The sequence below is a fragment of the Brachyistius frenatus genome, unplaced genomic scaffold (assembly GCF_029030835.1).
Source record: "Brachyistius frenatus isolate BFR_SWC_R1_liver_20210118 unplaced genomic scaffold, ASM2903083v1 Contig_186, whole genome shotgun sequence".
In the NCBI taxonomy this organism is placed as follows: domain Eukaryota; kingdom Metazoa; phylum Chordata; class Actinopteri; family Embiotocidae; genus Brachyistius; species Brachyistius frenatus.
In genome coordinates, this window is record NW_027210785.1 from 136,096 (window position 1) to 159,862 (window position 23,767).

Genomic DNA, 23,767 nt, shown 5'->3' on the forward strand with positions numbered 1-23,767 from the left:
CGTTTCAACCGCCAGAGGGCAGGCTTTCTGCCTCATACGACAACCGGACTTGGGCAGAGCCATTGTCCACTAGATGTTTCAAACACAATGAATCGATGTTAAACTTGTAGCGCGGAAATGAAACCCAAAAGCAGGCCAAACAGATACAGAAATCAGAACTGTCGTCGCAGTCTCCCGCCAGACAGTGCGGTTCTTAAACAGCAGTAATTGAAGTCAAAACATTCAAGAGAGCGAAATTGTGACTGTAAAAAAAAAAAAAAAAAACTCCTTCAAGAAGTTGGAAAACAAATTTCCTGTTTAAAAAGGGTCTGTTGATAACAGAAAAATAACAGTGGAATAAAGCGATTCAAAACGTTTATTCATTTTCATTGATATAAAGGTTTGCTAGAGTTCACTGAAATTTAAGACTAAATAAGGCTATGCATGTGTTTTGATGGGTATTCTTTAATAATGCACCTTTTAGATGAATTTGGATGTGCAGGGGGTGCTTTTACAGGTTTCGTCTTCCAGAGGTCTTTAGACAGTTGTAAAGTCAGATTTAAACAGAAATACCATGTATCATTGGATTTGGGTGTCAAAACTTTATCATGAGGCGATCCTATATCACTTTTTAACATTTGCTAAATATTTTTACACGAGCGATCTTAATGTCACTGTTGCTATAAGAGAGTTTAAGCATTGTTTTAAACTTTTTAAACAAAAAAAAAAAAAACTAGTAGGTTATACTTTTCGTGCTGATCTAATCTACTACAGACCCCTGACTTTTTCTTTGGTTCCGACTGATCCCAAATTCTACTTTTTGTTTTTCACAGTCCTCTGCTTGTCTGCATTTATTTTTGATTCTCCTTATTGGTGATTTCTTGTCTGTCGTGTTTAGTATGTGCCGTTAGTAATGCATCATATCAACGTTATTTTTACTCATTTGTCTCTGCTTTTAAGTTTCTCAAACTATCAACCTGGGAGAAGACTGCACAGGAAAATTAGCCCGTATGGCTGAAGGTGGCACATGTACATGGTGCATCGCTCGTGTTTATTAAATGTTCACTTTCCATTTCTTCCGTTTCTTATTTCATAAAATCATTTCCCAAAAGCATACAGCCTTCATTCTGCGTTCTGCAATCTTTAGCAACTGTATTATAAAAAGGGCTTTGTTTTGGTTTTTATACACATAAAGCTGCTTTCTTTGTCTTAATCTTAAAAGTGTGGCTGCATAAACTGAAATAATAATCATTGCAGTGAAACACAACCTAAGTGAGAGAAAGCCCCATTATGAGAAATCAGGACATGCAAGTGGTGCTTCAACTGTACTAGTATTTTTTATTTCCATATATTACTTAAAGAACTGAATCACGTTGGTCTGCTGCTTACTGCTTTACGGTGTGGACTTCCTTGAAATGCTTTTTCACACTGCTTGCCCCTTGTTGCCAAACTGTAAAGTTACCCAGCTGGTGCAGATTTATCTAATAGCTGTATTAGAGTGTGTGAAGGGTTAGACATATCGGCAAGTACAAATTCAAACATATACAGAGAATATGGTGTTTAACTGGAATACAATACAGGAGAATAATTTCAATTATCAAACAAAAATTCAATATCATTCCTGCATAAATCTTAACACTTTCTCTGTTTTCTTTTTACTGTAGTATTTGTTTCTGTCTTATACAATTTGTATCCCCCAACCAATATTAAGATACTTTGGTTATATGTTCCCAGCTGCACCTTTACCAAAGCAGGTAGTCAGTAAGGTATTCTCACTTTTACACACACACACACACACACACACACACACACACGCACGCACACACACACACACACACACACACACACACACACACACACACAGTCAAGTTCATCCAGTTCAATTACTTGGATAAGTGCCATAATCGCTGCCAGCTCAACTAAAACATTTGGCGCATCACAGTAGAAAGCAGTGGTGTAAAAGAACGTTTCGACGATCTAATTTCATTGAAATGCAACCATGAGTTAATTAACAAGTAAAATCTAATAAGGATTTCATCTTCAAAGTATCTCTTAGTGCCTAAAACGGTATCTGTTTATGAAATATTCTTATATTCATGAGTCAACATGGTTGTAAATATGTTCATTTCAAAGTTTTCAATGACATTTAGATTTAACCACAAGCTTAATTTGTGGTTGAAGTTGTAAATTCAAACCCCAGTTCTGTGCAGAATATTAACATAAATCTCAACATTAGCATAAAAGCACCTCCAGGACAGCAGTGTAGTTACATAATCAGGCACTAGATGGTAGCATGACAATATAATCTGCACTGTTTGCCTTGCAACAACAAAGGCATTCATTTTAAATCTGAAATGAACAGTAGACATTCAAAATTTAATTCTGTTAGATTTTTTTCTTATATTATTGATCCTTGTGGAGCTTAACTATATCCAGCTGACTTTTCAATGGTAGGTTTCAACATATAACTGCAAAAACACAAAGAACTTCAGTGTAAACAGAAAATCTTCTTGATCCTAACATCATATTGGAGGTTATTAAATCCCCGGAAATAAGCAGTTTTCTGTGACCGTGAGACTCCACCACCGACTGTAGTGAGGAGCTTGAAGTCTAAATGCTCCGTATTTTGATTGGCCAGATGAAAATCGTAACCAGGAAAAGTGCTGCAACCACTGAAACGCCCCCCGTGATTATCACCATGGCATCACGGTAAAACCAGATACAATCTGGGCAGCACGCCTCGGTGCTGTGGAGGAAAAGAGAGAAGAGAAGGGGAACAGCTGATGTTAAAGAGATGCGAAAAGGTCAAATGTGCACTAAAGATGGAAAATCCACCATTCTGCAGTCTAATTCTGATGAGAAAAATATAAAAGAGTCAATATACGAAGGACAAGGCTGCGGTTACGCTGTACGTTTCCTTACTGTCAACAAATTGAATCATAAGTTAAGTTAGTCCATCTCAAAATATTTGTAATTATGTCTAAGTTCTAAGTCCTAAAGTATTTATTTATATTCATTCAATTACAAAATTATAAAAAAGAAAACTGATGTAATGTAAGCCTTTTTATAATGCAGTAAAAAAAAAAAGGGAAAAAAAAGGAATATGAAGGGTGAGTACATCTTAAATATTAAATTCCCCAAATATAATGATTGTGTTGTGATTAATTTCATTGTGGATATATCTCCTGTCCTGATCGACAAACATGTGAGGAGAGGCAGCTTCGCTGTACAAATACGGTGGCCACATTGACACATCACTGCAGAGGCAAATGGGGTATCTGACATTAAAGCTGTGAGGTTAGGACAACCTCATTAACATACAGACAAAGAAATAAAATACCAAATAAAAGAAATACAGAAGTGTAGATGTGAAGTTTAATCCAATTTAAAACGTTAATTTATTTATGTCCCAACTGATTATGATTTACAGTTTAAAGTTATATGTTTTTATTATTTAAGGTGTGTTTTTGGGCTAACCTAGAGTGTGCGGGAAGCAGTTATTGAACAGATTGGGTTTTTAAGTATTAATATGATTTAGTGCTATTAATCTGCTGCATCGACCTATTTAGCCTTACCTAATAATTTTATGAGTGTAGAGCATGTTTTTATATATATATAAGCTATTTAAACAATGTGTCACCACCTTAGTTATTGAGGATATCTTAGTATTCTGACAAGGCAGAAAAACACCTCTGGGAAGTGACGTCAGACAGGTTTTTGTGGTTGAATGTCTCTCTGTGGGAATTGCCTACATTTTCCTGACAGCTTCCACTGAAACTTCATTTTAAGAGCTAGGAGAACGCGGGGGTGTCAGTCACAGAGGGACTCACTTGCATGGCCGGATGGTCTGGATGATGAGGACTCCCACACCATTAGCCAGCTTGTCAGTGAAGCTCATTGCTCCATAAACAAAGGCTCCACTTTGCTGCCAAACAAGTCGGAGAACAAAGATTATTAAAGCCAACACACAGTTTTTCATAGCACTCATTTGTGAATGAGACCCTCCGTAAGCATTCATCCGGTATTTTCATTCATCACTTTTCAGACGGTGTCGGTGCAGAAAGACATGAACGAGATGAAGCCGCAGCGAGATGTGCCGTGATCACCACTAAACCTCCCCTTTAATTTCACAGCTGACAGCTTTCTCAAAGCGTCTTCGAAGAACATGAATTTGATCAAGTGACACAAGAACAAACTGACCGGTTTGATGATCTTGGTGTTACAGCATTAAAACAGCTATCACGCTGGATCTCCACTTAACCCTGTGGTGACTGGACAGCTGATTCTAATGTAACATTTACAACAAAAATGCAGGTGTCTGTTTCTGCCTTGTGATCACATTTATCATTTTTTTTGTTTTTTTCCATTTCTACACAAAATTCACCACAAAGCAAAAACAGTACCTGCACCTTCTCTTACACTTTCAAATGTCAGTTTGAGGTGCGAGCTGCATGTGATCTTTGGTATCAGTTTTCTAACAGGCAGAATTTCAGAAAGATTATCAGAAAAGAATAAGAACATGGTGCCTCACGCTTTAAATGTCTCCCCGCAACAACCTTCCGAAAAAGCTTTAAAACGGTTGTGGGTTCGTTAACCCTCCACTTACTGTCTGATCTCCGATGAGCATGGCTGTCATGGACAGCGACATGACCAGGATAGTAGCTGAACCAGCTCCCAGCAGCACTGCTGCTCCATAGATGGTCTTGGATCCAATGTCATTGTCAAAAAGGATCCAGGTGGCGAAGACAAATAACGGCACCAGGCCAGCTAAATAAGTATTCTGACAACAAAGAAATACATTTCATTTCAATATGATTTTTCGTACATATAAGCAAAGCTAATTGTGATGACAGAGAGGATAGAAATGGATGCATCCTGTCAACTCAATATATCGTATATACCTCACTGAACTCGCAGGTTTTGGCTGTGATACACCCATTCCTATTTTGAATTTAATATTTCAAAGTAAGGCTATACAGGAATGGATAAAGGTGGAATTTCATACATGTGATTATCAGCCCGTGTAGGAAATTACACTTTTTTCCCCCCAGGATAATAAAGGATTGCTACTTTTCTCATATTCACCCCCCTAACAAGGTTCCCCTGCCCAGTTTTCTTCATGATTCTTCTTCATGTAAGTTTGGCTCTTCAACAGTACAACAAATTATTACATATATAAATCAAATTTGACAAGAAAACTAAGACGCAAACAAAAAGCAAAAAAGCAACACCACAATACACAAAATAATAATAATAATAATAAATCATTTAAAGCTCAAATGAGTGTGACTGACTGACTGCTGACCCTCCTGACTACTGGCTAATTCACAAAACTCCCACTTGTCCACATTGTCAGTCTCCATCTGGATTTACTAACTGCTTTAACTCACTGATGTTATTTACATAAAGCAGAAAAAACCTTTATCAAAATGAGCTAACATGCCCCTGCTCCCTGCTGGGCATCGAAGAAAGAGAAAGCCCTGAAACGTGACACTCACAGTGATGCCTACAAGCTTGTTGACTGGTTTCATGAACAGAGAGCACACAAAGCCGCTGACATACAGCACCAGAGGTATGATGGCGATGAAGTTCTGAGGAGAGAGGAGAGGGATTGAATTAAAAAAAAATAAGGTTCCACAAACAGGCGTTGCGTTAATGCTGCGTGGCCTTACCTTCGGCAACGTGAGTGACTCGGTGAGGTAAACTGAGATGTAGGTCTGAGACAGGTTGACTATTAGTCTGGTGCACATGTAGAGAAAAGCCACCTGGTACAAAATCAGGATAGGCATTTAAAAGTTTGTGTGTGTGCTTGTGTGTGTGTGTGTGCGCGCGTGTGTGTGGATGAACGATTTAGTAGTGACAACACCAGTACAAGAGAATTCCCTGTGAGCAAAAAGGAAGAGAAACTTCCTGAATAAGCAGAAAGTTACCCAGCGCAGATTTAGGAGTCACCTGGTAGAAGGATGGTTCCTTCAGCCAGTGCTTCCACTGAATAACAGGACGGGAAATAGGTTCCTGCGGTTGGGCCTGCGGGATCAGCCGACTCTCCATGTCCGAGACCAATGCCCTTTCCTCTTTAGTTCCAACATGAAATAACACGGAGAACACCGCCCCAATCACCAGTACTATGAGACCCAGCATCTGCGAACAGAGAGAGAGACGGCTTTGGTGAAAACTGTGGTCTTGCCAACTTGGAGAAGCCTTTAAGATGCCGGCCCCGTTACCCTGAACAGAGGTATGTCCACCACGCCCAGGTTGTCTGTGATGGAGGGGTTTTGCTGGTACTGGAAGTGAAAGAGCAGCCAGGCCACGGCGTACACGGTGATGTTGGCCCCCACGGTGAAGGCATACCTAAGACAAACACATTGAAGCAACAACAAAAGGCATTGCGATTGCGAACATGAAGCAACGGTCAAGAGGCACAATCTACGGCATCCAGTGTTGAGCTGCACCGGATAACGTGATGGTTCCCTTACCTTTAAAAAAAAAAAATATATATATATATATCTGCTGTGTTTTCACCCTGTCTGACTGCTATTTCTGCCTGGTTGCTTTTTCTTCCACTGGCATATTATTTCCCTCTGATATTGCCTGCATTACCTCCCATAAAAATCACGCACTCTCCTTCGTCAAACTAGATGCGTTATTCGATACTTCCTCTGCGTAAACTGCATTGCTCTCGTCGCGCGGTGGTATCCCCCCCCCACCCTCCCCTCTCCTCCCTCAGGTCGTCCCCGATGACGTCACCTCACCTGTACGCGGTGAGCTCCACCTTGGCGGTCTCGTTGTTTACCAGCTCCGGGATGAGGGAGAGGTGCGAGATCTGCGTGGCTGCCCATCCGAACTGAAAGATGACGATGAAGGGGGTGAAGTAGGCGATCCGAACCCACTCAGACGTTGTGTCGGTGCACGGCAGGCAGGGCATGAAAATGAAAGGGAAAGACACGAGAACGCAAAGGGTTCCTGGAAAACAGACACGGGCAGATTATAGGGTTAGGTTTTTATTTGGAAAGTATGGGCTGCCCATGTGAGCGCCGAGACATCTTTTTCTCGGCGTCACTTTTTAGTAGGCTATATCTTTCATTTAAACGAATTAGCCTACTATTATGGTGTTTCCTGCAACTCAAATTTATGGTCTTCTATTTTTTATTTTTTTTAAGCTACTAAACATTCCTAAAGGGACATTACTGTCATATTTCTACAATTACAACCTTGAGTTGCCAGAATAATAGGCCTACATTTTATGCTCTTCTACTGTACCCAGAGGAGTATTTATTTTAAGGCTTCTTATATCGTCGAGGCTACTAACCCAGCCGTAAAGTTAGAATTCAAGCAGCTCTACTAAAATGCCGCTCACACAGATTATCAGTCATAACAGTCCAATAAAAACGGTATAATACCGAAAGCTGCCATTCTGCATAGCATTTTTAATGAACATATATCAAGTGTATTTGTCAGGAAATACAACTGCACATTTAATAAAGTCTTGCGGTTTACTTGTGAATTCCCTCATCGTAATTTTTATTTGACAAATAAATTACAGATTTGTAATAATCTCAAATTATTTATTTGTAATAACCTCAAATAATTTAGATTTTTTTTTTTTTTCCCCTAACACTTGTGAGGAACGAATGCATTCAGATACTTGCCCAAGAGATGCCAGGATTTTCTTTTGCCGTATCTCCGGATGCCCGGTGTCCTGTCTGACGCATATCCAATCATAGGCGTAGACACTCCGTCCGCTATTTGGCCAATCAGCAGCATCAGTCCTGCAGAGGTGCTATGGAAGCCGAGCACGGAGTGGAGGAAGACCAGCAAATATGTGAACCACATAGATGCGCACAGGTCGTTGAGAAAATGTCCCGATGCGTAACAAACCCGCCTGCCGAATGATAAAGACCGTTCAGCAGGCACAAACGGCTCCATGATTGACTCCTGTGATAAAACTTCCTTTATTCACAATTAGAGATCTGTCGTTGTCATATTTACAAATACATGATGCAAACAGTTACACTCAGAGACGTAGAGCAGAAACACAGTTCAACCCTGATCTGAGCATCCTCAAAAATCTCCCCAATTACAAATCGTAAACGCAGTGTAATGGATTATGCCAAGCTGGGTCCCCACGCTGGTCAGCTGAACCGGTTTAGCCTTTTGTGGAATAATTTAATGCGCCAACAAAAGCTTTACTTCAGCTGTCAACGGCCACTTGATGCAGCGACGACTTCACGCGTAAAAGCGCACCAGAGCGCCCCGAGTTAGCCTCGGAACATCTTGAGTTGGGGTTATTATACAGCGGAAAACATAGAGCTCTGCAGTGGTCACGCCTCACCTGTGGTCTAAATTAAGCCATGATTATGAGTGGCGTTTAAAACTCATGTTACAATACTGTTTCCAAATACAGCGGGTTCCCTCTTTCTGTTCTTCACGTACAGCGAGTGATTTAAGCACTTTAGTCCTCGAAAACCTGCAGGAACAGTTCCTTCATAACTTAAAATCAGCTGGGTTTACATGAGCAGCTAAGATACAAATTCATAAAAAGCTGATCAACTTAAGTGCAAGCCAAACGTCTGCCTGATTTCAAGATTTCTAATATTTAAGTTTTCCTTCTCATTTGTGTTTGGGTGAATCATGCTGAAATTAACACGGAACTGACATTAATTCTGAAATCCAGTCATAAAACATTCAGACTCAACAGGGCTCTATCGTGTCAAGTATTTGTCCCCATGTCATTAGCATTTTTTTGTCTTTTTTTTTTTTGTATGTATGTATTCGCAATATTGCTTTTTGTAAACTGACACTTGGGAAACAACCTGAACTTCCCTTTACCGTTCATGACGTGTTTCACACGGTCATCATTCACATCATACAGCTGTGACGTACTGTCAGTCAGTCTTCTGTAATAAATCTAAAGTTAAAGTGAACACACAAATTAATCATAAAATGAGGCTCAAGATTTAAAGGAGCACTGCGCCAATTTTACACATGAAGATGAGCCGACAGAAACAGAAGAAAGGTTGCAATGAGGCCATCGAGGAAACGTTTACCAGAAAGCCTGCTACAAACTGAAATTGTGGGGTTTAAAGGGGGAGTTTAGAGGGCAGCCGAGCTGTGATGAAAGATGTTATCCAAGTTCATTATTGGAAAAGTTGGATCCAGTGTTTTTTTTTTTTTGAAGGTGACCCAGACGAGAGGGTCAAGATATCTCAGCCTCCGCAGCTTCAGTTTTGACAGGATATTTTTCAATCTGCTTAAAGAAGTGGGGAATTACAATTGCTGCACAAATCCTGGGGGAAAAAAAAAAAAAACAACAACAAAAAAAAAACCTCAAGGCCAAAGAACTTGTAGTCTCTGATGAACCAGAAGCATTGGGGGGAAATTTAAAGGACCCGTGTGTAGGATTTTGTGCCAGCTAGCGGTGACTTTGCAGATTGTAATCAACCGAACACCCGTTAACGCACCAAATGTGTTGAGAAACTTACAAAAGGCCGTCTGCAGAGCCAGTGTTGCGTTTGTCCTTTCTGTACTTTACATATATGGCAGGAAGGAGGACCCACGCCCCATAAAGGACTCCTAAAAGTAATGAAAACAACTATTCGTGTCTGGTTTTTAATGCACGAAATAAAAAAATAATTTGAAATATAATATTCCATTTCTTCCAATAGAGCCCACTAAATCCTACACACTGACCCTTTAAACATTCCTGAACAGAGCAGCAGCAGGCTGTCAGACTTGGAAACGGAACATCAAAAAAAAAAGAAAGAAAGAAAAAAGACATGAATCAAAAGGGCGACAGTTGTCAGCAGCGGGAAGAAACTCAAAACAAGAACATGGCTTTTCCCAATCAAGCACAGTTTGTTCAGAAACGGCAGCCCAGTAATTTCAGAGCCCTCATGTAGCTTTTAAAACAAGTACAGCTCACCGAGCCGCACGTCTGCCCGTGATGAAATCAGACAACGGTTCAAATAGATTTGGGCTGCTGTCAGATAGATCTCTTTGAGCTGGCAGCGCACACCCAGACACGCCGTCCTGACCTTTCCCCAAACCAAACGCCACCACTGCACAGATGTGCCGACTGTCACAGCAGAGGGGCGGGGGCAAAAGGATGTATAGTGCTCAGAAGTGACAGGGAGGGACACAGTCATTATACACATTTGCTTACAACAACTTCAGAGATTTGCAAGTGCGCACGCACACATACACACACACACACACACACATACACACACGCACACACACGCACACACACACACACACACACACACACACACACACACACACACACACACACACAGTAATCCAGTGAGCATTAGGGTCAGATTAGATAAAATGTCATTGCGGGACACTCACTTGAGCTTTAAACATTTTACTTAGAAAGGCACAAACTATGATTTCCTGGTAAATTATTTTGATGTAAGAAATAAAAATCAAAAGACATATCTTTTCTTTTTTTTTCTCATGTATATCGACAACATTTTTCAGCCATAACTCAGATATAAGCGTTGTGAAGGACTCTTCCTGGATCAGTCTTTATTAAGTTGTTTTCTTAATTGTTAATTTCAAACCTAAAGTTTTCCACTGTAATTGTTGTTTTTTTTCCCCCCAAAAGTGCAATAATAACAAGAAAGCTTAATATCTGTTTCTCTCATTCTTCCACAGTACCTGAGGCCAGTGACTGTGCTACAAAGTCCACGTTGACAGACAAAAAGAAAGCCAGAGTGAGGAAAGAATTGAACTCCAGAACACTACAACATAAAAAGAAGTTTTCAATGCAGGGATTTGACTTCGAAAAACTGAGGATTCACTTACAAAAAAAAGAAAAGAAAATTACATAAAAATCCTCCAAATTCTGTTTTAAAGATGAAATGCTTCCTGTGTCGCTCAGATTTAACATCAGCATAGTTCACCTTTTCCTCTTTACCTTGATCCCAAAACACACACCAAAGAAAAAAAAAAAAATTAACAGTTTCCTAAGGAGCAGATTTCTTTCACTCGAATCACTTGAATGGTTTCCCCTGATCAACAGCTGACTGTTCGAACAATACACGCTCTTTATGGAATCTAGAATACAACAACTGTTTCAAACAGTATCTTTTTTCATATTCACGCCACGGTATTCGAGTTTGTTGTTACAGCTTTTTTACTTTTTGTCAAGCCCCCCCCCCCCCCCCCCCCTCCCCGTTGTAATGCAGGTACGTTTATTTTTCGCCTGTAAAGGAATCAAGAGTCTGTTGTGGAGTCGGCGGGACCGCAACATTCCTTTAACTCGCCAGCATCCGGGGAGCACTGGGAACGAGAAAGAGAGCGCGCGGGAAGGGAGGTACATGGTGACGGGGAAGAGGGTGGAGAGGGGAAAGGAGGTGAGGGAGAAGCTGGAAAAAGAGAAGGGACGGGGGGGAGGAGGGTGGGGTCGGTAGAGGGGTGGAGGGGACGGGGTGGGGGTGGGGGGGGGGTTTCTGTGTAGTTGCTTCCATTTAAAACTTGACAGTGACCACAATGTTTCAAGTTCTCTCTGTTCTCTTCTTTCACTTGTGCCTCTGGAGGGCTTTCCTCTTTCTTCTTTTAAAGAAACAACAGCACCTGCAGGAAAACAAAGGGAACATTTTATTTAGAGGAATTGATATTTGGAGATCCACATCTATACAAACGAGATCAATACAGCGCTTCACACACACACACACACACACACACACACACACACACACACACACACACACACACACACACACACACACACACACACACACACACACACACACACACACACCGCTTGTTAGGGGTTTGAATAGCTGGTTGGTGTCATCCAGACTCACTGAACTCCAATCAAAGCTGGCTTTTTATTGTATTTTATCGAGAACAGCAATTCGTGCGTTTACGTGAACCAGTAAGCTGTCATGTAAGCAAGAAACCTCATTTTTGTAATCAGGATGGGGGTTTGGAAAAACACTGGAGAACGGCAACTGCTTGCTCGTGTACACCTCTAACCAGGATTTATGTTGGATTTTTACAATGACACGTACATAAAAAAAATTAAAAAAAAATCTACATGGGAGATAATGATGTATTCTCCTATTACAATAAAAAAAAAAATGTTTTTTTATTTTTATTTTTTAAGTCTGACTAAAACATAAACTGAAAGTCCAGCACGCCACTTCCACAGTAGCAAAGTAAATCTTCCAACACGACGGTGTTGAGAAATGTTATTACTCATCTGCTGCATACATGCACATATTTACAGTAACCAGGTGACCACAGTGTACGCAAAGATGGCTTCATATCACCTGTGGGGAACTGTAAGTAACCTGATTTCATGAATGAATGTAAACGTTTTGAAAGAAGTAGCTGGCTTATCATTATTGGCTGGCACTAGTCATCACTGTCTTTGGTTGGAAAAAAAAAACCTGCAGCTGTAGATTTAAATGAACCGCAGCGAGTTACTGCGAGTTCATGGCTGATGATTGGTAAAAGTTCTCCGTGGGAATACAAAAAAAACCAAAACTGAACGTAATAAGATTCAGTAAGGAATGCAAAGAGATTAGGATTTGGACTTGCTACTAAACCCCCAAACCCAACGGTAAGTGGCAGCGGAAAAGACAAGCGGGTGTTTTCTATGCACGTGGAAGGTGTTTCCGTACTTGGTTTCATCAGCAACTTCGACCTCGGTGGGAGCGGTGATGGGAGCGTTGGAGTGTCCGGCTGTGGGATCATCAGTGTTCAGCTCGCCATTCGTTGAGCTCATCACCTGCATCGTTACAGAAGGACACCAGACTGCTCACACACTGAGACTCTGAGCCACTGATTACAGAGTGGAGATGAACATTCGCATAGAAATATGCAGCCTTGAATATCCTCATTATTGAATATTAGCCCTCTCCAACAGGAAAGGCAGTTAAGCAGCTAACCTGGAATGAGTCAACTAGAGCGACTTCATAGAAAATTAAAAGACACGTTCACGTATTTTTTTATATACACGTCCTAAAACAAAAGCCAGGCACCCAGATTCAGAGAGGTTTGGCTTGTTGTAATGATTCCTCCTGTTCATTCAGGCTGGTAACAAATCATTTAAATCAAAGTTTCTCAGTACAACATTTTCTCTTTGTGTTGCCATCCCTCAAAAACACCTCAGCTTGGAAATGTTATTCATGAAAAAGACTGACTTTGGTAGATACCAACTGTATTTAAATAATTAAGAGTGCTTAACGTTTATCTCCTGTCACTTTCATTGGAAGCTCAATAGAAAAGGATCTACTGATGGCCAGTATGAACAAGAGAAACAAAAACAGCAGCCGTTTTATTTGCATGGGAAGACATGCTTTCAGACAGACATAGTGGACCTGCCCCTTACAAGCTGCAATTCTATCGGCCGACACTGGATGGCACATTTGTACCACATTCAGTACGGAAAACCTCTTATGTCAGGTGAAATACAATTGCCCCTTTGACATGGATAAGATTACTCTCCCATTTTTTTTTTCACTAAATAAAACCTGCAAACCAAAAATCTCCTAATGCTGCTTCCAGTCTTCTACTTTAGCTTGTGTTTCTCTGATGGTACAAGAATGTGTATTTCATGAGGTTTGTATACTGCTGGATGTCATCGTTGCGTGGCCGTTACTGCGAGCAGCCTGCGAAGCACACGAGATGAATCCAGCGGTGAGAGCGGCAGGCGGAGCGCTTAACACACGAGGAGTCAAACAGTCTGACGCAAACACACAGGATAGAGCACTTAACAGGCAGGCAGTGTGAGGTCGGTGAGAGAGGGAGGGAGGGGGGGTAAGACACCGTACACCACTATGCGGCTTTCATGCACTAGCCATCAAAGCAGCAGCAGTAGCAGCAGCAGTACCTGAACAGAGCCCCCCAGCCGCTCAGCTGTGAGGTGCGAACCCAGAGTCTCCTTATTGGTCACTGGAGTGGGCTGAGACTCACTTCCTTTGGGCTCAGGCGACTTGACGCAAAGAGCAAAAAGGGTTGAGGCAAGGTGGTCGTGAAGTGGTAAGAAGGGAGGAGGTGGGGGGGTGGTGGTGTCAGAGGTGAGGGAGGGGGAGGCAATGGGGTACAAGGGGGTGAGGGTAGAGTTGTGGGAGGAGGAGCGACAAGGAGGAAGGGAGGGGGTGGGGGAGGGTGAATACAAAAAAAAAAAAAAAAAGGAAAAAAAAAAAAAAATTATAGAAGACATCTCCCAAGCAGAAGCAGGCTTGTTAAGACAAACTATGTTAATAGAGGAATAGAAGGAAGCAAAAATTTATGTGAAGCACAGATCAACACTAATAAAGTCATGCAGGAGTAAAAGAAAACAGCCTTGATCACCTCAGCTAGCCCTGCGTCTCGAACACAACACAGACAACCATCGTCGTCAGGTGCCATTTGGGCAGCAACACCGTTTCTCCCAACGAGGACTCGGGTTTACAGTAAAGTCAACACTTTCATTTGCAGCCCGAAAAATTTGCTCATCTTCTCTTCCCGCCATCCAATCTGACCCGTAACTACAAAGACAGATAGCAGGTACTTTCCTTAGATACGGCTGACAGGTTTATACGGTCAGGAACTATGTACATGGTACAGAAGGTGGTGCTCAGCGGGCTTTAAAAAGGTGGCAAGTTGTTAGCGAGCCAATCACGATAAATGGAGGGCAGTAAAACGAGGCCAGAGTCCACAGTAATAAGTCAATCATAAAATTGAATGCACTGCCTGTTACGGCTTTACGGAAAAAGGATGATGTGACAACATGATTTGTACCATTGTTAGTGTCTATCAATGATTTATAGATGTTTTGATGAAATAAAACTTGTGAATTATTATCCTATTTTTCTTTAAACGAACAAAACAAGGCTCGGATAGCATGCCATTAAAACAAAAACAAAAATTCTACACTTTGTCAAACACTAAGCATATAGCTTGTCATTACTGGTATGAACAATGCAATTTGCATTTTCAACTCATGCATGCAATGACTGGAAGCTTAGAGTGGCAAAGTGTAAAGAATTAATTGCTTTGTTTCCCTCATGACTGCGTGTCAGTTAATTTACTAAGTTTTTATTTTTTTTTTTTTTTTTTTACTAAGTCTTATCGTCTGATGTAAGACTTGGAGGAAAGGTGACGTCACTGCCGACCAGTCAGACTGTGTACAGGAGCAGAAATGAAGAAGTGCAACCGAGCAGCAGCCATTTTCTCCAGGAAGTTGCTTACAGTTGGACACAACAAGAGTAGCTCGGCAGAGGGACTTGAATGACCGGGTCGGTCGGCTGGTCGGTCACTTGAGTCGGAGGTTTGGATGTGGTGTTTGTTGTGTTTTAGGTTGAAGACCTCACCTGGTTTTTGGTCTGCTGTTGTGCTTTGTCTCTGCTGCTGGGTGGCAGGGGCGTGTCACTGGGGATAGGGCCTATCGGTGTGGGCTGGGAGAAACACACAAAAAACAACTTTGGTGCAAGACTGAAGACCATTTAAAAGGAGATAAAACAGAAAAACTAAGGTTGTGTTCCCAAAAATATACGTGTATGGCCCACAACTGGTGCAATTGTAGGTAAAAAAAGAAGCAACTGTAGAGCTGTGACACCTGATAGCCCAAGAATAGGATTTTTGGAGGAAAATGAGGACGAGTGGATTCAGCGAGTGGCACTCACAAGTGATTTGCCGACCCAGTCGTATTCGTAGTCAAAGACATAGCTGTTCCTGTCGAACAGGTCGGTGAAGAGCTTCCTCAAGTAATCATAATCGGGCTTCTCGAAGAAGTCCAGCCTCCTCACATAGCGCAGGTAGGTGGCCACCTCTTCTGTAACAAAAGTAACAAACGTTACAAAAGTGGTAACAAACTGTCAAACTAAAACTCAAATAAATACAAAAAAAATAAAAAAAAAAAATAACATGAGAAAGGAAGCTGGTTGGTTTTACTGACCGGGGAAGCTTTCACAAAGCACTTCGATCGGTGTCGCTCGTTTGGTGTCTCCAATTTTCTGATACCTCTCCTTCAAAGTGTCAGCCTGGAAGGGAGATAAATGATAAAACTAAATTTGAGCACATCCATAGCTGCGATGAATCAAGAGGTGTAATATTGAGATGCAGACAGATGTATATAATCTCTTGTCAGTCATTCTGAATTCTGGAGCCTTGTGTTGGCGTAAATCTGACAAAGCCCTTTAGATTCAGAAAAGTTTGTTCCGCACATCATAAAACCACAAAACAAGATCATTAGACCACTTTTGCCACAAGCTGTGGCCGCGAAGAATCTCTAGTACGAGATGTAAACATCGATACTTTGCACCAAAGTCTCATCATACCCGGGGACGGTGGGGTTATTTCACGTGACTCGAACCGTTCTCCCGTCTCCCTGGGATGATCGTGTTATAACGGAGACCGTGATCTTTAGAAAGTCTCATCTTTTTGGGGGGCACATGATGGCTCTGAATGGATACTTCTTGTGTGGTACAAAATGAGAGCTACGCTTTGGTTGCAGTTTCAAGTTATAGGTCTTAACAGAAACACTGTATGCCTGCTGCATGCCTCCCTACTACTGTGTACTGTTCTATCGACACAATTGTTGCTGTATCATTTACACTGAATCTCCTTTTATCAACTTTTAACCAGGATTCATTGGACCAGACTACATTTACTAAACTCTTAACCTGCACCTCAACTCCGACAATTAAGATGTCCGCTGCAGGGTTGTATTGCGTTGTCCTCCATAACGCTGCGGGTACAACTCTACTCGAGCTCCATAACTGGTCACTATATTGCTTCATTGTATTTTAAAGCCAACCCTCATGTTGCCTGATGGAGAGGCCTGAGCCATCTGACGTCCCCCACATTTATACATCCCTCACATTCATCTACCAAGAGCTTCCACCCACACAGCAAATGTTCAGATGAGATGTCTTGTCTTGTCTATTCTCTGTACACCTTTAGATATGTGTGCTTTCAAAAAGAAAAAAAAGAAAAAAAGCCCAGCAACTCTGCAGCCGGCTGTAACCTTCCCTGCGGGCACCTGTTGTCATCGGCTGGGTTTCTTTGCGCTTTAAGCTCCTTCGCTCAACTGTGGAAGTTCATTTTCTGTCGTTTCGGTCGTTTAAGTAGCAACGGATGTGCAAACGAAAGTGAGCCGAGTCATAACTCTGCTGGAAAAACAATATTAATTTAGTATATATTTGGAGAAAATCATCAGGGGAATGTCTCTATATTTGTAGTGAAACTGTTTTAAAGAGCTTTACAACTCCGCTCTGATGGTTTGCGGTGATTGGATGGACCAGCTGTACCCTTTGCTGCCATCAACTGCTTCCGCAAGCAGAAGGAAACGTATTTCATGAAAGTTCCAAAAACAAGTGAGATCATCACAATGTTACATAATGCAAATAAACTGATTTGATGACATATGACAGTTTGTTGGTAAGTGACTTTGGTGTAAGTGGGATACAAACATAAATAAAATCGCTACACTTCACGGTGGCCGGTTGACAAAAGATCACGAATACATGCGCTAAATCAAAAGTAAAAAACACAACGGAGTTCATCAATGTTCTCTGTGGTCAGAAAGCAAAAGACTCCTCCACTGCTCAATGTTGCCTCTGACTTGTCGTTTGTATCCGAGTATCTCATCATGAGTCATTATCACCTCTTATGTTAGTTTTATGCCAAAGAAGCAAATGAAAAATAAATAAATGAATCGTTTCTGCATCTGAGAGAGCCTGAGGGCGTTTCCTCAGTCTTTCAGGTTCAACTAGAAAAACTGATAGATGAATGGGGAGACCTTGAAATGTCACCAGTGTGAGAGGAAGCTGTTGTAAACACCAGGCTCTCTGTCTCTAAGGTCATGTGGATGATAGGTATGAAAGAGATACTGTACTTTGGAGTGCAACAGGGAAAGGTATGCTGAGCATTAAGAGGATTACAGGAGTCTGATGTTTATCAGCAAGTGCCAACGTGGATGATATCAAACAATACACCACAGTACCTTTAGGCCCTGCCAGGGGAGGCTACCTCGGAGGAAGTACATGAACATGTGACCCAGCGCCTCCAAATCATCCCGTCTGCTTTGCTCTGGAATTAAAAAGGACAAGATGAGAATTGCGTTGAGCTGCGAGAAGCAGATCCATTTTTTTAACCAGCTGGAAAGAGCAACAGGGAACTCTCTGGAAAGAAATACAGCGCAATTCCTCCGTTATTCTGGAGTTCAAATAAAGCATGTAGTATAAAAGGGCAAGATTAACAATCATGTGTCACTCCAACCAAACACTCCACCTACTGATTAGCACTCCTGAGAGTAGAGGGGCAGGACTAATCAGTGAAATTACCGCCCGAGGTGATTGGTTAGACTTCAAATGTGCAGACTGTCTGCTCTCCGTGGAGGAACAGCAGAATACAGAGGGGACGCTTCAAAACAAAACTAAACTATGACAAATAACTGAACGTAAAACCAGGTCCAGGCTCTTCGTTTACAATGCTGTGTACATGTTGGTGACATATTTGTATACAAAGCAGTTATGACATCTCCATTAAACCGCATGCGAAAGCAACCAGAGCTCGTCTATTCAGATTTAAAAGGCTGATCAAACCTCAGACCTGATCCTGAGGCTTTCTTACCCTTTCCCAGGTGTGTGTTGATGCTCATGTAGCGTGCCGTCCCAGTCAGACTCTTGTGCTCCCGGTAGGGGATGTGTTTTTTGGTCTCGGGGTCGATGTATTCTTTGGCCAGACCAAAGTCAATGATGTGGATGGTGTGCTGCCTCTTGCTTCCTGGCCGCCCAACGAGAAAGTTTTCTGGCTTCACATCTCTGTAGATCAGACTCTTGGTGTGGACATACTCCATCCGTGTTATCTAGACAAGCAGTCAGTGGATTTCATGTCAGTATTTGAAATCTCAATCGCTCACAAAGTCGGGCAGTTTCTAACACAAAGTCGCAAAGCATTCAGACTGTACAGGAAGATTAAAAAATAAAAAAAAATATTATCCAGCAAGATTTTATAACTTCATAACATTATAAGATTATCTTTTTCAACTAAATGTTTTTGATGGCCTTCAAATTCAGGTTTTTACACAAAACTGCAGTAGTGGGAAGGTGTGCTGCAAAAGGTACTGGAAGGCACATGAACATATTATTACATAATCACTGTTTTTCGGTTTGTTTATTTCTGTGTATTTATTAAATTTGGTTATACCCTCAAACAGTCAGACTTGGGATTTATTCAAGAAAAAACAGGTCTAGTGACAAGATTTAGTGACATAATTAGCAGAAATTTACATTGGGAGAAGATCAAAATACCTTTTGGATATTAATGTTACCCAAAGCCCGTCTCTCTTTACTTCTAAAGTTACTGCTGCCTGACAGTAATAGCAGGGACAGTGACAGCAAACTCAATCCTCATGTTCACATCATGGATTCATATCTTCATCTCAGAACAAAACGTGTCCACTGTCTTCATGACACGGTGACTCTGTGGACCTGAAGACAACTCATCAGGTTTTCAATCAGTTCCCTGTATTGATACATTTAGCATATATTACTGTAATTTCTGTAAATATAAGGTTCAAACACAGATCAATGAATAATCATTTCTCATGTTGAGTGTCGTGGTGACGCAACATTCTCATCGCAGTTATCGTGTCATATTGGAGATTAAGTCCATATTTAAGAGTGAGGATTACTGCAGCGTGGCTCAAAAGACTAAGACTGGACATACTGCAGCGAAACAGCGAGTTGTTTAAACTAGAGCCAATACTGCATTTTTAGGAACAATGCAGATACCAATATTAGGGGTCTCATATCAATATATCCGCCGATATTCTTAAACAGTTGACCAATTTATCTCGTCTGGCTCTAGTTTAAACCATTTACTACGTTTGTATTTACTTCATATTGAAAGACAGACATTAAATGCCATTAAGAAATATTTTTCAATATAAAATAGATATAAAAACAAAATAAATCTGCAACACTGACTTTTAACCTCAAAGTAAATCATTATTACTGGGTCAGAATATAAACGCACGTTCACAGGTTTATAAATAAAATTATTTCTTATCTGTGTGATCTATATTTTCATCTGCAGCTGCTTTCCCGTGTGGGTCAGAGTACAGCTGAATAAATATTTAAATGTTTGATAAATAGCATTGTCAGATTCTAGCACTTTATCATCCATTACAGAGATTAGAGTCTGATAAATGATGAATGAGCAGCCTATTGGCTAAATAAAATGTAACCGTGTTAACTTATTGACCCTCTTCGACTGTTACTGCTGTGCTTTTGTTAAAAGAAACGTGCACTTTATGTCACACGTTAGTAATTCTGGCTCAACTGGATTAAACTGGAAGCACTGTTTCGTATTTACCCATCGTCCTGGATCAGAGCTCCATTAATGTGAATTTTATTTTTCATCCACCAAGCACATACATTGCTCATAATGAATTTACTCTGATCAGCTGATCTGGAACCACCTCCTTTCTTGGTACATGTCAACTCAGAGTTCAGGATTTCGATCAGAGGTCGTTAAACCTGCTTTCTGGAACCGGCTCCTAATGACACCCAAGCACTCCTTTTACGAGAATTTTTTGTTATTTAAAGTATATAAAAGTATGCGGCGCTCCTCTCCCAGGCCTTACCAGCTGTATGGCTATCATGAGGACGGTCTTGAGGGAAAAGGTGCGGTCACAGAGGTCAAACAGGTCCTCTAGACTGGGCCCAAGCAGCTCCAGCACCATGGCGTTGTATTTCCCACAAGGACCGAAGTAGTACACCTGAGGGATCCCCTCTGTGGAGACATATAAATAAAGTCAGTGGGCTTTTGTAGAATCTTACCCAATAAATAAAATGATCCCAGCACAACTGTCAGTACATGTTAAACAATATATGCACTTTTGTATAGCTTGTCTGACAATGAGTTTTGTTTCTGATGAGGACAGCACAAGTGGCGTTTCTACAGTATTTGCATTATACAGAAAAAAGGTGGGAGGACACGCTTCACTAACACTGCAGCAGCAATGACAAACTGCACTTCATTTCACTTCCCTCAACAGGTTTGTCAAAAAAAAATAAAACAGGAGTGGCTTCATGTTTCTCTTACTCTGAAGTGGGATGAAAGGGAAAGTTGTCTTGAAAAGCACCAGGGGACGTAACTAGCACACCGTCAACAACTGTTTAAAAGCCTTCACTTCAAGAAACCACCACACCCAAGAGCTTCTGAAGAATGTGGAAGGATCAACCTGGTATTATCTTGATATATAGTGTTTTGGCAGTGGGCCATCTGGGGCATGGAAAAACACTACAGCATTCCCTTTAGATGGGAAAAATAAGGCAAATAGTAACAATAAACTATTTTGTTATTTTACAAAAAGAATGAGTTTATATAAGAAATTCACCTGGGAAAACTCAGTTGGTACTAAAAACCTGCTGTAACACGCTGTTTCACAATCTGCTGGCTACAACAACAATGAACTGCTGAGGTCTGTGAGGAACCAGCATCATATTTCACAAACACTCTTAAATAACATGCAACAGCTCAGAAAAAAACAGATTCCTTTATGTGGAATTTCTGAAATCTCAGTTATTTTTGTCGTGTTATAACTCTCAGACATTTTTGCCGGTGCATCCACTGACTACTGATCCAATCTCAGAAATGTTGTGGCTTAACACTTCTTCCATAATCAAAGCTTCAGGCTCATTTTTCCTGCCAGGTTAATCCTTGTCAGGTTTACTTCGTCACTAGGTAGCGGTCCCAGGACCTTTGAACCCCTCTGTGGTGCCAAGAGCCTGGTATCTACATCACCAGCCAACTCCCCCAAAGCAGATTAACCATGGGCAACTACATAAGTGGGAGTTGAGAGAGAAAAACAGAGCCATGTAACAGAGAAAGAGAATCTGAGATTAGGTGAGGATGACCAAGCACATCTATACAACTCTGTAATTCAAATAAAGACATGTTGTGAAGCGGCACAGTTCTGTGTGCTCAGTATTCAGTCTGGGTTGTCGGATTTACCTCGTCTGCCCTCGACATCGGTCCCAACACTGCAACCAGACCACTGCGCATGCATGGAAGCAAACTGACAAACACATTTCTCACATGCATGCACGTACATACGCGCACACCTGTCTGCACTTTTGTCTCTAGGATTTTCCTGGTAATGACGCCCATGACAGATGAGGCAGTGACAAGAGATCACTGGGAGGCTGACTCATCAAAACTTGGCCCAAATCTAGAGGGCATTCAAAGCACAGTCATCACAAGAGGAGAGCACAGTGTGCATTATAATCTTCTGCTGGTGGTAAAAAGCAGGGAACACTTGTTTTGGGGAGATTTTGATCGAATTTTTAATATAACAATAGCTGCACAAAAAAAGGGATATTATCAAAATGTCACTAAATCAACCATAACAACAAAACATCTAGAAAAAGGACTCTAGTACAATCTAACAAGAGACACTATTTCTGTCAATAACAAATTAGAAGCAAAGTGAAAAACCCCTGTTAGGATAAACGTATGCAATTCTGGCTATTATATTAAGTTATGTAAAAGTACATCTTGTCGCTGTGTTAAGCACTGTGGGAAATGCTCTGGCTTTCACTGCAAGCCAACGTCAGTGGTGCTGTAACCCCTGCTGTCTTGACAATTTGAAACAATCACCCTTTTGTATCTGCAGGCAGGCCTTCTCAGGCGACACATCAAGAGGGAAGGCTGCATCATGGTGGCTGAAGACAATGTTGCCCTACAGTGAAATGTCAGGAGTTAAGGGCCAAAGAGGAGATGGCCGGAGGAGAGAGGACGCGGACCGAGAGGAGGGGAGAGGAGAGGGAATATCTATTAAAGATTTACACCATGGAGTGGAGTGCACTGAAGGAACGAGCAGAAGAAGAAGTGACTTCCATTAGACCCAGCGCTCTGGAGATGTTCTCACAAGGTTGAAATATGATCAGCGCTGAGGCTTGCACAGACTGAGCCCAGAGCAGAAAACGCAACACAGCTCAAAAGAATAACGATCCAAGAAAGATGCTGTGAGGCTGAAATCCAGTGGTGGTGGGGATAAAACAGCAATACCACATATTTGGGTCTTTTTACCTGCAATCATTTGGCTGATATTAGAAAAACTAGGGCAGTTGTTCTATCTTTTTTTTTCTGACCCAACACAACAAACTATTTTTCTTCAATCATGCATGCAAGACTTGAAGCAAGTGGGTTAAATCAAGTTATTTATCAGACTAAGATTAGCCCGGACAAAGTTATGTTGTAAATTGTAAGCAGTTCAATATTCTGTGCTGCAGCACAGAATTGTTGGAAATAATATTATCAATCTAACCAACAATAATCCTACAACAGCAGTGACACATAAAACACATGATTTGTTTTCGGGTGGGTGTGGGTGGGTGGGATCCACATGACATGGATAATCTGCATGAAATAATATGATTAACGCAGATCCTCTGTCACTGACAAGGCGCAACATGCCATCAGAAGGCTTGATGCGGCTTGTGAATATTCACAGGCATGTTGAAACCAATCGCTGAATGATGTTCCAGAGGAAGCATTCCTATATGAAACTAATTACACCCACATCCATGCAGTCACGGACACTGGAAGAGCTAAATCAACCTGTGAAATGCTATTAAATCATAACTAGTCTTATAAACTGGGAGACGAATCTCCTGACCACAGTGGTGAAGGAGACACAATGAATGGTGGTGCTTGCTTTTACTATCACAAACTCCTTCTAATGATTATTATGACAATTAGTAGTAATTCTGTTACTATTAGGACCAACAGGAAAACCAGGTCTATTGTCAGTTTTCACTCAAATGTGTAAAGTGGG

At 41.3% G+C, this 23,767-nt stretch overlaps 2 protein-coding genes across 5 annotated transcripts in view; both read right to left on the reverse strand.

Moving 5' to 3' along the window:
• Positions 1 to 359: 359 nt before the first annotated feature.
• mfsd12b (major facilitator superfamily domain containing 12b) lies at positions 360 to 7,908 on the reverse strand. Its single transcript, XM_069718114.1, has 9 exons — positions 7,629 to 7,908; positions 6,732 to 6,942; positions 6,204 to 6,330; positions 5,932 to 6,120; positions 5,652 to 5,744; positions 5,478 to 5,570; positions 4,586 to 4,759; positions 3,810 to 3,904; positions 360 to 2,725 (listed from the first exon to the last, which is right to left on the reverse strand). Exons 1-9 carry the CDS (start codon positions 7,903 to 7,905, stop codon positions 2,590 to 2,592), a joined length of 1,395 nt encoding a protein of 464 aa, XP_069574215.1. The 5' UTR covers positions 7,906 to 7,908; the 3' UTR covers positions 360 to 2,589.
• Positions 7,909 to 7,912: 4 nt separating this feature from the next.
• The window catches only part of csnk1g2b (casein kinase 1, gamma 2b), a 37,079-nt gene continuing 21,224 nt past the window's right edge, over positions 7,913 to 23,767 (reverse strand). Inside the window, exons 4-12 of one of the 4 annotated variants that reach the window (XM_069718117.1) lie at positions 20,570 to 20,718; positions 18,553 to 18,787; positions 17,924 to 18,009; positions 15,875 to 15,959; positions 15,603 to 15,748; positions 15,291 to 15,374; positions 13,826 to 13,927; positions 12,615 to 12,721; positions 7,913 to 11,559 (exon numbers count right to left, since the gene is read on the reverse strand). In XM_069718117.1, the coding sequence (XP_069574218.1) occupies positions 11,505 to 11,559; positions 12,615 to 12,721; positions 13,826 to 13,927; positions 15,291 to 15,374; positions 15,603 to 15,748; positions 15,875 to 15,959; positions 17,924 to 18,009; positions 18,553 to 18,787; positions 20,570 to 20,718 (1,049 nt within the window). In that variant the 3' untranslated portion in view covers positions 7,913 to 11,504. Of the gene's footprint in view, positions 11,560 to 12,614; positions 12,722 to 13,825; positions 13,928 to 15,290; positions 15,375 to 15,602; positions 15,752 to 15,874; positions 15,960 to 17,923; positions 18,010 to 18,552; positions 18,788 to 20,569; positions 20,719 to 23,767 lie in introns of all 4 variants that reach the window. The other 3 variants (XM_069718116.1, XM_069718119.1, XM_069718118.1) reach the window with 3 other exon arrangements.

Bases quoted from the DNA above. Each gene is read 5' to 3' on its own strand.
- mfsd12b (XM_069718114.1), bottom strand. From the start codon at position 7,905: ATGGAGCCGTTTGTGCCTGCTGAACGGTCTTTATCATTCGGCAGGCGG. The intron at 6,121-6,203 runs GTAACGGGGCCG...CTCTGTTCGCAG, and splicing joins TGGACATACCTCTGTTCAGG to ATGCTGGGTCTCATAGTACT. The intron at 4,760-5,477 runs GTGAGTGTCACG...CTTTGTTGTCAG, and splicing joins ACAAGCTTGTAGGCATCACT to AATACTTATTTAGCTGGCCT.